The sequence below is a fragment of the Falco cherrug genome, chromosome 1 (assembly GCF_023634085.1).
Source record: "Falco cherrug isolate bFalChe1 chromosome 1, bFalChe1.pri, whole genome shotgun sequence".
Classification (NCBI taxonomy): domain Eukaryota; kingdom Metazoa; phylum Chordata; class Aves; order Falconiformes; family Falconidae; genus Falco; species Falco cherrug.
The window spans coordinates 41427358-41444748 of NC_073697.1; the positions used below are offsets into that span (position 1 = coordinate 41427358).

The 17391-nt window shown below is 44.2% G+C and overlaps 1 protein-coding gene across 3 annotated transcripts in view; it reads right to left on the reverse strand.

Moving 5' to 3' along the window:
• Nucleotides 1-17391, reverse strand: part of PTPRA (protein tyrosine phosphatase receptor type A) — a 133832-nt gene that overhangs the window by 97177 nt on the left and 19264 nt on the right. For 2 of the 3 annotated variants that reach the window (XM_055699510.1, XM_055699493.1), the window contains exon 2: nucleotides 8339-8477. In XM_055699510.1, coding sequence (XP_055555485.1) covers nucleotides 8339-8356 — 18 coding nt within the window. In that variant the 5' untranslated portion in view covers nucleotides 8357-8477. Of the gene's footprint in view, nucleotides 1-8338; nucleotides 8478-17391 lie in introns of those variants that run through there. The other variant, XM_014276924.3, reaches the window with a different exon arrangement.

Genomic DNA, 17391 nt, shown 5'->3' on the forward strand with positions numbered 1-17391 from the left:
AATGCCAAAGCTTAAGTGAATGAGCTTATCAGTGGGTAAATCCAAGGCTTGGGTGATCTCTGCTGATTTAGGCTGTGCTGTAGCCATCTCCCTGCACCACAGATGTGACAGCACTACAATAGCATGAATAATTTTTGTTACTCACTCCCTACTAAACGACAGCATTCAGCGTCTAAATTAAGAACATGAAAACGATTAACATTACCATTAACCTCAGCCCCACCCTAATTGCACTACATAAAAGCATACGTAACAATTACAAAGATAACATTGTGTGTCATAAATATCACACACAGGAATACAGCAGTCACAGCATTTGTTTCCTGACCTGGGAAAGCTGCTATAATTGTAGTGTATTGTGCGCATGGAGGATTTAGATTTGGAAGCTGGTTGCCAACAGCCCTTGTTTGCTGTAATTTCCCATCAGGCTCTTAAAATTCTTCGGGTTCCCAATCAGCACCGTGTCAACATGCTACTCCGAGTTCTGCACCGTGCAGTTCAGCAGGAATTTCACATTCTCAGTGGAAACAAAATCAAGATCATTCCAGGGACATGAAAGCTAGATGCAGAGATGTCAAGCAATTAGAGCAGAATTTGTGTCTTTGGGATTGCTGATGCACATTTCACAGCTAAGAGCATTTAAACTAAAACCATCTTCACTCCTGGAGGCCCTCCACCCAAGTCAAGAGAACAGATATTCAGGAGGCCATTTTGGTTTTAAGTAATTCGGTTATTACATCACACATAATTCAGTGGTTTGCCATTTCAAACCTGGACAGCCTCAGGGGCTGGCACAAAATTACTCAAAATCACAGAAACCACCTCACCATGCTCTGTCCATGACATGCTCCCCTCCTGGTGGAAGCCATTCTTGCAAGCAAAATTCTCCTAAGTATTCCCCCATCCCTTTCTAAATAGAGAATTTAAACTGCCCTGATTACAAATTTGAGGAGCGTCAATGAAACCTCCCTTCCAGTGAGCTCCTAATGAGATAGTACCTGACAAACCCACTGGTCTTTATAAAGCAGTCTTTCATCTCAATGAAGCCTTCTCCATTCAGTATTTCCAGGTAACAGCAATACCTGTTTAAAGCTTTTAGCTCTAAATGCTTTTCTACCAGAAGTAGAGAAAATTAAAAGTGATGCTTTCACTCATATTGATATTATCCAATTAAAATTAACAGATGACAGTGACCCGAATAGACAGTGCTGGAGAAGAGGTTCTCCAAAATGGAAATACCAACATTTCTGATACCCTCAAGCGATACTGTAAGCTATTAGCATCCTACTCTTATGCCCATCGTAACCTGCCGGCTTAGGTCTCTTCTCAGTTTCATCATCACTTTCTCCCCAGGAAGAACAATCATTTCCACATCAGTTCCTCCTCCTTCCTTCCTTAAGGTCTTTTATATAGAGGATTATATTTTCTGGGTTACTTCCCTGAAAGTCATCAAGTTGGGGTTTTCCTTCTGCCACTGGCAGCTGTGCTTTAGCTGTGATGCCGATTGTTTGCCAAGGACCCCACAAGGCTTAGCCCAAGAGGAAGACCAGCCTTCCAGAAAGGTTTCAAGGGTGAAGCTGAATGTCGGCCATTCTCTAATGGCCCAGCACTTAATGACAAATACCTCCCTCATTAGTATGCTGAGCTACATTAGTTCTGCTGCTTACAGCGCTAAAGCATTAAAGTGGGGTTGAATCTTCAGTTTCACAGTTTGCAACGTGATGCATTAGACACTCACATGTCTCCCGGCATGGGGCACTGACAGCATTTTAGATGTGTGAGGTGCTGCCAGTAAATCTGCTAATGGCTGTAAAAGAGGCAGCACATGCCTCTGAGTGAACAGAGGTGAAGTCATCTGTACGTACGATGGGGTTAATGAGGCAGAGAGGCGAAACAACTGCCCAGTATCACACATGAGGCCTTGGGTAATACCGTGATCTCAACCAAGGAGTTGGCATCATCCTACTAATCAAATATGGATTACCTAAGAAGCAAATTTACACTGCAGACTTTCCATCAAGCCTGGGAAGTCTTATAATCTCTCCACTCAATCTCCCTGCTACTCAATTTTCACAGAACCTGCAAGATTTGAAGATTTTGAAGTTTCTCAAATGTGGCTGAAATTGCTTAGTGGTTCAAAAGATTGGTTGGGATGGAGGGGCTGACAAATGCAAATTATGTCCTGCAACTATTCTCCTGTCTTTAGGAAATTAAGCTTAAGAACACAGCACTTTACACATTGCTGTACGAAAACTACGAATGACATTGTCATTGCTGCAGCTGTATCCTTACCTATCAAATATTAGCATTTTAGCACCAAGAAGTCTATACCCCTGTTGAAAACAATGCTCCCCAATGAAAGCTAGCAACATGTCAGCTCTAATGATGAGCTCAGAGTAAGACCAATCAAGGCTAGGGAATACTTCCTTGCATTCAAAGTTCAAGCAAAAGGCTCCTAGATACACAAATGAGGACTCACAGTAGGATTCTTCAATACATATGTAGCATTATGGCTTTATAGAGGCTTTCGAGGCATTGCACTGATTAATCAAACAGAATAATAATCTTATAGTGAAGTGTTGAGCTGGAATTAGAGAGATTAATGTTTGGGTCCCAGCTCTAGAAGTTCTCACCCTTGGGGAAGTCATATCAACTCCTGCATCTCACCTCTCCTTTCCACAAAACCTTCTTTGAATTACTGATTGCAGAACCAGAGTGAAGATGCCAGAGGGAAAGACCATTCCAAAGACTTATTTTATTACTATTTTTCCCTTAATACCCGCTACGAGGCACTGTCTTGTTTTATTCATGATTCTTTTAAGAAAGATTTTCCATCTTAAGGGAATAAACCCAAGTATGTGTTATCTTTTTAATAATACACCTGCTTCTACTGGTGACTTCTACTGGTAAACAAAGACTCACATGAACATATCAAAAAATACGCAGTGCAATTTCACAGAATAACACGCTTGATGGTACCTCATTACAACATGTTTGTAGATCCAAAGGTTAGGTGAGGCAAAATTCTGAAGTTAGTGGGGCGCTTCTTGGTGTAAAGTCGCACAGATGCAGAATGACACAGCATGAAATACTGTCCCATACAGTTTTGTGTATTTTGTGAACTCCCATTGCTAGATCCCTAAAGACTCCAGTTCTTCTAGAGTTAAAGCACAGCTCTTCCTTGTGTTTCTCAAGCTCACATCACAGGAAGCGAGACATTTAACCATCATGATGGAGGTCTAATTCTGTTACTCCACACCTGTTCAACTGTAAACCCCCCAGTGTCTGATGTCTGGCATTTGTAAGAGTTTTGGTCATACACCATCTCCTCTGTAGACCAAAGAGATATCCAAGACCTTGTTGGAATGTGGTCTTTTCTGAAGGATCTTTGGAAAAGTTCATTAAGTTCAAAGTTAGGCTAGCAACTCACCATTGACCAAAACACAAAATGCAGCCAGATTTTGGTGAGGATGAAAAGAAAGGAGAACATATGTGGGTGGATGAACAATGACGTTCAGTCACATGTCAGAATGCTTCTTTTGTTGTTTTTAATCTAAACCCAAAACTTATATTGAATCCAGATTTGTGCTGTGCAGTTTAAAGAGCCAGGGTAGACTTCCTCCACCATGAAAGGGTACACATAGCATGCAGCCAAATAACAGAAGGAAGACTTTGCAATGAGAAGATAACTGTGTTTTGGTGGTGACATCTGTGTCAAAAGCATCATCGTCCAATACCAGCAATAGATGACAGTCACAACTGAGACACTCATGACCACAGCAACCAAACCTTCCTCCCCACAGTCAGCTCGAAATTGCACTGGGAGGCCTTAGAAATCCCACAAGATTTCAACCAATCTCCGATTGCCTTGAAAGCATAACTAATTTCAATTGTCTTCTGATTTTATCTCCATTTTCTCAGGTTCTAGGCTATTTGGGAAAGCACTCTGTGTACGTACATGTGAGTATGCACACTGGTGCACACATGCACTTGTCTGAAGTTACCCACTTCCCAGTGTATCTGCTTTTCTCAGGGCCTCCTTGAAGAAAACTTAGGGAGGAAGCCTAACCTTTGGGAAATTCTCCTTCTTATTCTGTACAGTCACCAACAAAAAGATTTCTGCTCCCACTGCACCTTGCTGAGCTCAAACCATGGGAGCATTCAAGCTCAGCTTGGCTCTGCTAGGCTCAGTTCTTTGCTTTCCCCAATGTTTTCTGACAAACTGCTCTCACAGGGATTTCAAAAAAAAGATGCTGACCTGGCCCCTGCAGAAAGGAAGAGATTTTCCTTCCTTCTCCACATAAATTTTAAAGTTTCCTGAAAAACAGAAGGACAGGATTCAGAGAAAGCGATGGGGAACCTATACAGAAAAAAAGACTGAGGGACGTCTGACCCAGGCTAAAGACTAATTAACACTTGACACTACATCCACAGTTCCTTCCATTTTCCATTTATTCTTCTGAAGTTCCCCTGCAGCAGCTGGGGCAGCAGAAACCAAATCTCCAAACAGTGCTCTGTCTGCATGATTATATGTCTCAAGATGTGGGCACACCTCTTCCAGGGACTGCAGTGAGCCAGTTCCCCTTCCTACCTCCGTGTCTTGCTGTACATGTGAGCCTCTAAACCTCTGTGTGAAGGGGAACGGAGTATTTTGGGGGAATTCAAAGGCAAATAATAACAATCAATATTACTTTTACTGCAGCAGTGCTTATGGATTCCTACTGAAGAAATCAGTGCTGGATCTAACCAGAGATTACCTACCTATTCCCTCCTCTTCCCCTCTGCCCAAAATGAGATTTACCAGAAAAAAAATATTAATCAATCAAAAGTTTCAGTGAGTCACAGGCAGGCAGGCAGGTGACCTACACTACTGTTCTCTCTTATGGGCCAAGAGGTAATGTGAGCAGCAAGACTACATGTCAGAGAGGGCAAACATGGAAGAAGAATGTCAGCTTTAGGAAAAATTAATGACCCTGCAGGGTAAGTTCAGCACTAGTCTGATTCAGAAAAATAGACTGGGTGTAGCCAGTGGATTGGAGAATTCCATCCAAAAAAATAAGAGAGTTGTTTCATTCCCAAAAAACTTTCCTATTCAGTGGAAAATTCAGCTTGCTATGAAGTCAGACGGAAGCTTCTGAGCCAGCCCAGGCAGGGGTTCACCTATACACCCAAACAAGAAAGGCCAAGAACAAGGCATCCAAACACACAGCCCTGCCAAAACCTCAGTGGTTTTATCATCTAGAGTTCAAATCAAGACCTCCCGTCCTGCTGCTCACACTGCACGCGGAAGAGTTTCCAAGAAACGTCTCTTGGCCATAATCCCGAAAACGGAGTTTCCGACTTGCTGCTGGGAGCGGAGCCGCTGCATGCAGCGGCGGCTTCTCTGCGGATTTTGAAAGCTGAATCTCCTACAAAGCTGCCGCTGTGCCACATTCTTTACTGCTAGTATAGCATTGAAACAGCACAGCGTTTTTGAATAATGCCCTCAATTTCTCTAAACACAACTGTTTACGCAAGCCTAAGGCTTGCCTCAGGCAAGTCTGGTGGCCTAAAGCTTGGGGAGAAGATAAGCCCGCCCTTGTTCTATTTGCAAATGTCATGGGGCACTCTTCCCCCCTACCCATCCTGTAAACCTATTGGGATCATGAAAATAATTATGGTGGAAAACCCTGGGCTAACTCAACAAGGCTCAGTGAAACTGTGCTGTCTAGTAGGCTAAACTGGGACAGATACCGAAGCCCTGGAAGATCAGGTAGTAGTGAGCTGGTGCAATAATCCCTGGCTAGGAAATGCCAGATTCAATGTCAGGTTGGACAGGGCTCTGAGCAACCTGATCTAGTTGAAGATGCCCCTGCTTGTTGCAGAGGGGCTGGACTAGATGGCTTTTAAAGGTCCCTTCCAGCTCAAATATTCTATCATATCACAGAATCACGAATCGTTTAGGTTGGATAAGACCTTTATGGTCATCAAGTCCAGCTGTTCACTTAGCACTGCCAAGGCCATCACTAAACCATGTTCCTACGCTCCATGTCTACGTGTCTTGTAAATACCTTCAGGGATGTTGACTCCACCACTTCCCTGGGCAGCCCGTTTCTAGGATTCTATGATTCCCACTCCTGCTCTTTGGGAGAGGTGTCAAGTGTTTGCTAGTGGCTCTGTTTCTACCCCCACCCTCCTTCCCTTCTCCTCTTCAGTTCAGCTAGTTTTGATTTAAGATGACCGTGACCTCTACTCAGAGGTGCCACCAGACCTGGGAGCACTGCGATGTTTGGGATCCCAAAGTTTCCAATTACACATGCAGAACCTTTTAGGACGTAACAAAGGTTTTAGATCTAAAATTTGAAGTCTTCTTATATGCGTTCTGTAAATGCAGACTCCCTGGTCTGCCAGCATTATACTCCATGCTAAGTCTGAGCTAGAATAAATGGGCCACATCACTGAAATGGCTGACAAAAAGAGGACAGTAACTTGTGACAAGTGAATGTGACCAGTGAAAACAAAGCCCAGAAATCTAGCGATACATCTGAGTGGAGAGCTTTGTACAGTCTTCATGCATTAGCTTTCTCCCACAAAATCCAAATCTGAATGCTTTGGAACTGTGACATGAATCAATAAGTGATGTATAATGAAACACTTTAAAAAGCAACCCATAAAAGCATAAAAGGGTGCTCAAGCCCTTCCAGCTAACATCAGCTATTTCAGAACCCCAGTTTCAGAGAGAAAAACGACTCAGCCCAAACCACCTTTACAGCAACCCACAACAGTCAAGAGGCTCACAGGATGATGGACACCTCTGGCACTCCAGCATCCAACTTTGCGTCTTGCCTAGCAGTCCACACTACCTGAAACAGCAGAACAACAAGTCCCATGAACTCAGCCATGGACCTTGCTGCCTTATTCCGAAATAATTTTGCTGCAGAACCGAAGTGCTGTCAGACCATTTCACTCCAGCCAACAGAGTCACATCCACATCTGGCTTCATCATGCAAGACAAACCACTCACACACAAGCAATTTTGTTGAGACCGTTTACACTGGCCAGTCAAATCAGACAGCACTGGCCATGGCAAGGCTCCAGCCCACAGCCGCTCCTCTTCACGTGAGTTCAGGTGCATCCTGCCGATCTCAGCAGCTTTAGGGTTCCAGCTGGTCACTTAATTGCCAGCTTCCAACCACAAACAGCTAAGAAAATTCAACAGGCAGATCTAGACCACAGGCTTTTTTGAGAAAGCTACTGCCAGAGCACAGGTAGCATCTTTGCCATACACATTCACTGGATTACAACAGGACCTGTGTTATTTTGGCAGATAGCTGAATATTCATCAGTCTCTTGCTTCTCTAAAAAGGCTTTTCTTATACAAGCAAAAACTGATTAATAAATGAAGTTAAGGCTATTAACAGTTACGAGGTGCATCACAGGCAAACTTCTGCTGTCTCTGACTTTAGTCTCATTGAACTTAATCCTTTTCTGGGATCAGCTATGGAGAAACTATGCACAAAAGACAAAGCCCTTCTTCTAGGACAGTTGGCCACTTCTCACTAAACTAATGGGATTACTTCAGCTGTTGAGCTCAATAGGAGTTTTCCCCGAATCAGAAAGTGGGCCAAGCAGACTAAAAAATACATGTAGCGAAACACAACATGAAATTCAGTTAAGTATTTTTATTTTTATTTTAGAAAAGCATTCCTCATTTTTTTTTCCTCAAGTCAGCTCATGGGAAGAACTCTGACCAGAACAACTTCCCACAAACTCCCTGCTGGATGTTGTTTTTTAATTCACTAACATCCTGAGTAACGTCCCTTCTTACTTCATAACCTTCCTTCTTTCTACATGAACTTGATTTCCTCGGACAGACTCTGGGTTTTTTCCTTCCCTCCCCTTAATAAATCACTCATGCCAGAATCATATGCCCATCTGTGCCAAGGTAATAGCAGAGGTCAGTATGTTTCAGTCTAATACTAGTTTGTATAACCAAGAAAAAAAAAAAAAGCCTTAAGATAAATCCTCTTCACATATTGATACCCAACTCTGCATGCCTTGCACAAACCACAAGTTTCAAAAATTAAAGATTCTTTCAAGTAAATAAAGAGAAAATACTGGATTCACCAAAATTTGCATCAAAACAAAGGCAATCCCCCAGTCTAAGAGGACCATGCTCATTAAGTTCAAACAGGGGAACGATGGACCACAGGTTTCACCATGTAGATGATGTAAGACAGAGATGTGAATCCATGAGAAATCTGTACACTCAGCACCACCAAAGGCTGCTGTTCTCCTATGCAGGCTACAGCAGTACTAGCTTCATACCCCACACATCTCATTAATGTTTCTACTTTACCTTAAAAGGGATGCTCATTCAACTTTTCACCTCCCCAATGCAACAGTCAAAGCTTTTTCCAATTAATATCGAACTGGGACTATGATGGGTAGTACGCAATCAATCCTTATTTAAGGCTGATGATTATTCTCGATGCGCCCTGTAAGAGAGAAACACCCAGTTAGTGGCTTGTGCCAAGACGAGCAAGTTGTTTCACACAGAGCAGCTATATCAAGCAAACAGCCTTTTTACCATATCAGCTGCTTGAATTTTGTTGTGGATGACTGGGACTGTCCCATATAAATGAGACTGTCCCAGCCACTAATGTAGTCCCCATATAAAATAAGTTTATCAAAGCATTAGAAGCACAGCTGGAGGTACACCAGCCTGCAGAAGGCATCGAGGCAGTCGAGAAGATGACTGAAGACCACAGCTCAGGTCACCTGGGGAGTAACCCAAAGCTATGCAGTCTGCTAATACACCAGGAGCCCAATGAACAAAAAAAGTTAGTTTTAAACTCTTCTGTTTTGCGGAGAGGACAACAAGGAATATACAACACTTGGCCTGAAGCTGGAAAGATTTATATTTGATCCAGACTTTTTAGTAGGGTCTGTAGGATAGGACAAGGGGGAATGGTTTTAAACTAGAAGAGGGTAGGTTTAGGTTAGATCTTAGGAAGACATTCTTCCCTGTGAGGGTGGCGAGGCGCTGGCACAGGCTGCCCAGAGCAGCTGCGGATGCCCCATCCCTGGCAGTGTCCCAGGCCAGGCTGGACGGGGCTTGGAGCAACCTGGGCTGGTGGGAGGTGTCACTGCCCATGGCAGGGGGGTGGAACTACATGATCTTCAAAGGTCTTTCCAATGCAAACCATTCTAAGATTTCTGCCAGATTTTACATCTAAATCTAGATGCTGGCTTAAAACCCACCTTATTTTCTCTCTTCTAGACAAGGCAAGGTCTCTGGGCAGGAGCAGGGCACTTGTTAGGACAGCCAGCATCAGTGGAAAGAGGGGACAAACCTTTCAACTGTACAAACATTTCTAGAGGCCTGACACAGGAGAAGGTGCCTTCAAAGCTACACCCTGCTCACGAAAATGGCCCTGAGGTAGAATTAGGCATGTATCAGTCCATCTGCAGGAGTGGATAGGTGGCTTTTCTGGAGTTGTAGGTATGTTAGTAAGGAGGACAGGAAAACAATATTTCATCAAGCTGGGGGAGAGACGAGTGAATTATTCCCTTGACAACCAGCTTAATGGGACCTGGTTATTTTCTCATTATTCAGTTATATATATTCAGTTTCTTGGTTACTTTCTGTATGACTCCTTCCAGTTTTAGATTTCATTTTCAACCAAAGATTGTCACGCTTTCCACATGCCGCAAAACAAATAAACAGGCAAGATGCATTTTTATAAGGTAAGGCAAGTCCCAAGTAGCTAAAACCACCCTCGCTGCTAGAACATCTTGGCAAAATTCAACTTCCTCCTCAACTGTAGCAAGTAAAAAGCTGATGCTCTTTGTTATAATGCTTTATTATTAGAGCATTAAAGCCCTCTCATATAGAGAGCAAGCCGCTGCGCACAGCACCCAAACCACCCAGCAGCACCCAGGCAGCAAAGCCGGCAGCAGAACTGATGCCTCCCGGGTTTGCTTCCAAGCATCTTGGTGTAGCTGATGGAGACTGCCAGGCTGCAAAGCACCACTGAAAGAACAAATATCACCACTCCATCTCTAAGTATTGCAGTGACAGCTTTTATATTTCCATTTGATGAATGGGACGATCAATTCATTTCAGTTGTTGTAGAAAGGACATATATTCTGTAGAGACAGGAAAGAAGCAGCAGAGCACCTTCTCCCTCGTGGTGCAGCAATGCTCCCCCAACGCCTACTCTGCCACTTTGCATTCCCCAACAAAAAAACCAGGCTTGCTCATGGCAATGTGGATTCCCAATCCGGCTTTGTAGCAAAACAGCCTCCCTCTAATTACCAGTCAGCCTGATGACATCTAAATGGTGGAACACAAATATGTCAGAGACTCAAAATGAGAGAGTGTGAAAACAAGACTGTCTCCTTTCTGCATTCACACCGCAGGTCCCAAGCACACGAGGACACGCTCCTGCCTGAGTCATTCCCTGCAATGCTTTGCAGCCCAGCAGCAACCACAGGTATTTCCCATGTAAGTCTTTTTTTTTTTTTTTTTTTTTAATTATTTTAAATGAGAGGATAGCAAGAGTAACTTTGGGACTGCAAGGAGCAATGGTGTGATTACAAGGATCAGTCATGTCTACAGAGTCTTATTAGAAGTAATTTATATGCAAGTAAAACAAATATCCCCCACTTTTCTAGGAAAATGCCAAATTCCATACTGATTTACACGCTTTACAATCTCATTGACTTCAGAGGGATCGCCTGCAGTATGAATCACCAGGCTGTAGCCTCCCAGCAATAAAATAATCCCTTCATATTCCTCCTTTCAAAAACCCTATCATCCGACCAGGTGCTGCAGCTAAGACCCCACAAGCCAAGTCTCAGCCCTGCGGCTATGCTTCTCCTTTCCCTATTAAAGCTTGGGGAGGGGGTGAAAGGGAAATAAAAGTCTGATGATGGAAATGCCAACAAGCAAAAAACACAGCCTCGATGAGCCCAGCATGCATGGCTGAGCAGGGGGGTGGCCGGGGGGTTATTTGGGGCAGTGCGGGGGGAGGGGCATGAACCCTTCTTCAACCTAATTAAATCCAGATTCAAAAGCCATTCTGATCCAAGGGCATTAAGCATTTTTGTTAGGAAAGGCAGGGATAAATTAACTCCTAACTCTGGCCCTAATCTTTTTTCATTGTTGTTTAAATTCTCCCACTTCCTAAGATTTCAGCATTTCCTCGTGATAAAAAGGAGCTCCAGTCTGCTAGCTCATCTGCCCCTTCCCTCCAAGGCATCTGGGCAGATGCTTCCCCAACCAAGCTCTTAAAAATTACACGACCTGCTTCTCCATTTACAAACATTGGTGCAAAAGGCAACTGCTGACCCCACTCTTCCCTTTAATCACAGCCGTTATTTACAGCGCTACCAACACACTGGGATAGAGGCTAATAAATGTTTAATGGCCCAGTAAACACCAAGGGCTTTATCTACAGCCCATTTCAAAGCCTGATCAAATATAATAATCCTTCGTATGTCTGTCTGCTGCTTCCCTGGCTTCCTGCAGGATGGAAGGAGATGTACACAGCCGCTTTATATTCAGGCAATAAAGGGAGGTTAGCTATAGGGAAAGATAGGTTAGCTATAGGGACACAGATGTTTTCCCTACTTCCATATCAATTTTTTGCTCCCAGAAGGGCAGGACTATGCACCAACCTGTTGGACCTCAACTTCCATCTAATGTAGAAATGCAGGTGGCAGCTGCCTCTAGGATTTAATAAAGCAGTTATAAATAACAGGAATATTACACATAGAAAGCAGATAGTATGTGGAGGAAGTTGAAAGAAGTATCATTTACTTACAGACTGGGGTACAGGGGAAAATTACCTGCACACTTCATGAAGGGCTCTAGGAGACTATGAGACCAGAAATGCTGAAGTTTTATAGAAAGCTTTATTTAAAAATATGGAAACTGGATCAATATTTAAGCAGTTTATATATCGCACAACTTGCACAATGCACAGGATTGCCAAGTAGCTAAATTCACATGCATTGACCCAGGCAAGTACTGACTTCTGCCAGACCAACTGATTCAGTGCATGGGGGACAAAAACATTTTTTCAGGCAGACAAACCACTTCCTCAGATCTGAAACGGAAGATAAGCTTCCGCCATCCCCCCACCCCAGTTATAGCTGTTGGTCCATTACCCAATATTGCCTTCCCATGCAAGTCTTACTTCTCTTCTAGACCCTCATACCTCCAATATGGTATTTTAAATGAGTCATTTTGACACATTAAAGCTAAGCAGTTATGTTTTTATTAGGCTATTACACATCACTGTGACAAACTACCCTAAAGACCTGGTCCTAAATCACAGTCCAGTTATTGTTTGGTAAACTCACATGAACAAGAGATAAATACACCAGAAAAAGCCACAAGGACTTCACAGGTGAGACCTCACCCATGACACAGGGCTGCACCGTAGCACCATCCAGCTAATCAACACACAAGCTCCAGCAGCCAGCCAGACCTGTTCCACAGATTTCTAGACCATATTCAAGATTTGATTTTTTCCCAGCCTCCAAAGCAGCCCCAAAATCAGGTCCTGGTACTGGTGAAGTCTTCTAACATAGCCAAGGCCAACTGGCTCTACCAACACTACCACCTCCTGGGCTCAGATGATGGGAGAGATCTGCTTCCCAGTTCCATCTGGTCAAACTGGAGGGTCCTCTAAGTCCGATCCAAGCAGAAAGCAAGGGATCAGGACGGTATTATGAAAACAGAGGCTTGAGGCCAAAGTAAAGGAGCCTGCGGGCAGGGCTGTCATCAGGGTGTAGCTCACCCGTGCTGCCATGCACTGGCCCCTTCCCTCTCCTCCATGGGACATTTTCATTTAGCGTGGCCAGGAGACTCTTGCAGAGGATGTTTTAAAACTCCCAGAGCTGCCAAAAATGTCAAATTAGAGCACAGCGAGAGCTCATAATAAATCCACTGAAGTGAACCACAGCACTGCTCAGCTGCCTTTTTGGGTGAAACCAAAAATTGTGAAAGCAAAGACCTACCGGCAATTACACCCAAAATGCTTCCTGTCTTTGCACGAATCTTTGTTTGCTTTGGGTTTTAGTGGTAGATGGGAACACAGACTACAATTTGTGGGAGATTGTTCTTTGCATTAGCAGCAATAACCTTTTTTTCTCCCCTCCTTAACAGATAAAGAAAGCATTAAAATATACCACTCTGAAATAGCTTGGTCCTGAATTCACAGATGGTAGCAAAAGGTAGCATTATTTATTTGTGGCTTTAGTCACTTCTAAAAAGAAAAATAGATAAAGAAAGAAATGTACCTGAATTAGGACTCCGGTGCTCTTTCTTTTGCAACTAATACTTCACAATGCAGCATGGAAAGAGCATTTTGCACAGCTCTAGGAAACCATGTTTAGAAAAAAATAATACATTTACCCAAGAAGAAGAATGAAAATAAGCAGAACAATAAGAGTCACGGAAGTTTGCTCTGAGGAGACATCTGGGAAGGTGAAAGGAGGAAGCAAGTGAAAGAAAACACACAGCATAAAGATACAAATTAATACAAAACAGCAAGAGAGGAATTATTAAGCCATTTTACATTTACACAGAACGGAATCTAACAAACAAGATGTGATCATATAGTGCTATATGATTCAAAATTTAGCTGCATTTATATATACAGCCATACCCTTACAGAGGGCTCAGCTGATCCCTGTTATTTCCTGAGGACCTCAGCCTCCCTGCCTCACAGAATCCCACAGTGGTTGAGGTTGGAAGGGACCTTTTGATCATCTGGTCCAACCCCTGCTCAGGCAGGGCCACACAGAGCCAGCTGCCTGCAACTGTGCCCAGACAGATTGGGAAGATCTCCAAGGATGGAGAATCCACAACCTCCCTGGGAAACCTGTGCCAGATGCCCTGATGTTCAAAATGTGTTTCCTGATGTTCAGAGGGACCCTCCTGGGTCTCAGTTTGTGCCCACGGCCCCTGGTCCCGTCACTGGGCCACCAGCAAGAGCCTGGCTCTGTCCTCCTGGCAGCCTCCCTGCAGGTGTTCACAGACACCGAGATCCACCCCGAGCCTTCTCTTCTCCAGGCTGAGCAGCCCCAACTCCCTCAGCCTTTCCTCACAGCAGAGATGCTCCGGTCCCTTCGCTGGACTCTCTCCAGCCTGTCCCTGTCTCTCTTGTACTGGGGAGCCCAGCACTGGTCCCAGCGCTCCAGGTGTGGCCTCACCAGCACCGAGCAGAGAGGAAGGATCACCTCCCTCGGTCTGCTGGCAGCGCTTTGTCTGACGCAGCCCAGGACACCTCTGGCCGCCTTTGCAGCCAGGGCACGTTGCTGGCTCAGGGACAACCTGGTGTCCACCAGCCTCCCAGGTCCTTCTGTGCCAAGCTGCTGCCCAGTGGGGTGGCCCCCAGCACGTGCCGGTGCCTCGAGTTGTTCCTCCCCAGGGGCAGGACTTTGCACTTTGCCTTGTTGAACTTCATGAGGTCCCTGCTGGCCCATTTCTCCAGCCTGTCAAGGTCCCTCTGGATGGCAGCATGACCCTGTGGAGTATCAGCCACTCTTTTCAATCACACACCAGTTTGGTGTTGTCAGCAAATTGCTGAGGGCATACTCTGCCCCATCATCCAGTTCATTAATCAAAATGTTCAACAGAACTGGACCCAGTCTTGACCCCCAGGGTACACTGCTAGTTACCGGCCTCCCAGTAGACTTTGTGCCACTGGTCATCACCCTGTGGGCCAAATCATTCATCCAGTTTTCAACCTACCTCACTGTCTGCTCATCCACTGTGTACATCAACAGCTTTTCTACAAGGATCTTAGGGAAGACTGGGTCTAAGGCCTTACTGAAGCCTAGGCAGACAATATCCACTGCCCTCCCCTCATCTACCAGGCCAGTCAGTTCATCACAGAAGTCTCTCAAGTTTGCCAAGTAGGACTTCCCCTTGGTAAACACATGCTGACCACTCCTGATGACTTTGTCATCCATCAAGTGCCTGGATGAGTGGCTCAATCTCCTATCTGTACTTATAGTTTTGCCTCAAAGAAGTTGGAGAATCTCACATTTATCTACTCAGTCTTCCTGAGGGGATACCGTTTGATTATTGCTGTGATAGAAATTGCAGGGAAACAGCACGTGCAAGAAAGAAAAACACTTGTAGGTCACTATGAAATCTGATATCATACGGGCAAGCTCATCAGTAGGCAGTTTAGTTTACATCAACAACAAGTAAAAAAGGCACAGAGAACACCAGCTATATGGATTATAAATATACATAATATTCTCCAGTAGTGAAGCCTATCCTCACTGCAAGAAATTGCCATTTACTTCCAGTACAGATGGATTACTCATGGACAGAGAAGCCAGGGGCAAAATTAACTCTTGGAGCCCAGCATGTCCCAGAGATCAGATTAAACCCAGTCTGTTCCTTTCCTCCACTGCACATGGACAAGGGAACTTGATGGCCTCTTTTATTGCTTTCATCACCACAATAATTATTTTAATTTTCAGTTTCTTGATTTTGGCAGAGACTCTCTTAAAAGCCCAACCAAGAACAGTTAAATGCAAAAATTAAGGGAAATGAGGTGCCAACGAGATTTGGTATCTGCCCTTCTTCCCTTAAGTAGGATGGAAGATTAAGTGTTCAGCATAGAAGCTCCTCAGAAAGCCTACAAAGGGAGGCACCCTCAGAAGAGATCCAAAAAGCTTTTTACTTAATAGAAACCATCTAGAACTTGCCAATAAGTTAAATCCTGCAAGACCAGCGAGATGGAGCCCTGGCTTCAGCTCCCGCTTGGGCTCAGCAGTTCAAATCCACTTCCCACATGCCAGGGAGAGCAGCCTAGTCAGCCCGTGGTCTTTTCTGTCCTTCCCTGATGATGCTACGATGCCAAGCGGCCAAATATGAGAGTCATTACACCAGAAAGTACATAACATAGTGATTAATGGACTTACCTAGGAGGGAGGTTCTAGCCATGGCCCTCTTTCTCAGGACTTTCTGTGTTTTATGTTAGATATTCATTGGATTTGAGAAACCCACAAGCACTTACACTACAGTGCTGCTGAGAAGAGGAGCCAGGATACAAATCCTTCCCTTTTATATTCCACCAATAAATTGTACACTCCTCTGCATGAGTGCTCAGGTTTGAGTGGCAAGGAGGGATGCAGCACTTGTGTTTCAAACAGCCAGACAGCGTTGCCTGTTTCTCACCAACAATCAAAGGAATGGGAACCCAACACCTAGACCAGAAACATCTCAAGGAGGTTCCAGTGTTGGCTGTTCAAAAAGCCCAGGTTCCTGGGATCAGAGTTTTGATTTTTTTATTTTTTTTAAGAACAAAGGTCTTCAAAAATTGTCTCTTACTCAAAGGATAACAGCTGTATGACAGTCGCACTCAGATTCAAAGTCTTCTACTCATTCATGAATTCAAAAGTAAGGCTAAGCTGATGCACCATTAAGTCCAGTTTCCTTATTTTTTGAGAACAAGTATAATTATCCCCAACTTCACAGACACAAGACACTCCTAGAGAAGTGACCTGTCAGTGAAATGACAGAGGCGGCAACAAAAGCCCACTCACCCTACCACTGGCCTCATGCCTTGCAAAATAATCGCCTTCCCACCCAGTACCAAAGGTTACAATTACAGTGAGAATGAGTCAAGCCGGAAAGACCTATTTAAAAAAGTAGAAAAAAAATGGGAAAAAGTTTTAATGAAAACATGCAGGCAATTCTAAGAAAGAAAAGAGGCCCATTTTTGCATTGCACCTTGTTTGCTCATGCTTTGTCTCAGTTGCCAACCACAGATTAAATACTTCAGTTAAAATTTTGCTCATCTGGTACCTTTAATTCTTAGTCACTAGAAAATGAACATCTGTTTTGCTTTGAGGCTTTCAGCAGTGACTCAATGTTATCTACAGTGTCGGACAGCTGAAGACTAGTATTTCTGAGGTTCTCCCCCCGCCTTCCCTAGCAACAGAGCTGCTTGCTTTCAGAAGGAACAATCAGCCTCAAAATTGTGTTACAAAATCATTAAAGTTTGACACGAGTTCAGGAGGAAGCATTGGATGCAGAGAGGTTTCATCCTCAGCTGCAAACAAACCAGCTGAGATCTCTACTGGCATACCTGTGCCCCATAGCTTTCCAGGATCGATACACCCTTGCAGGGTGATGCCCGGCTTTCAGGCTCCAGAGAAGCAGCCATCTCCTGCTGTGTTTACAGTAAGCATGATAAACACACTTCAATTAAAATGATTCCAGTGGCCCTCTCAGCATGAGCATATTCCCTCCCCCTCCCTGAAAGCAATCCCAAGGGTTTATCTGCAATTTAACCTCTGCTGGCTTCAGGGACAGCAGATAGCTCAGCATCACATATCTTCATCAGCAGTGAAGTACCCAAGGTAGACACACAG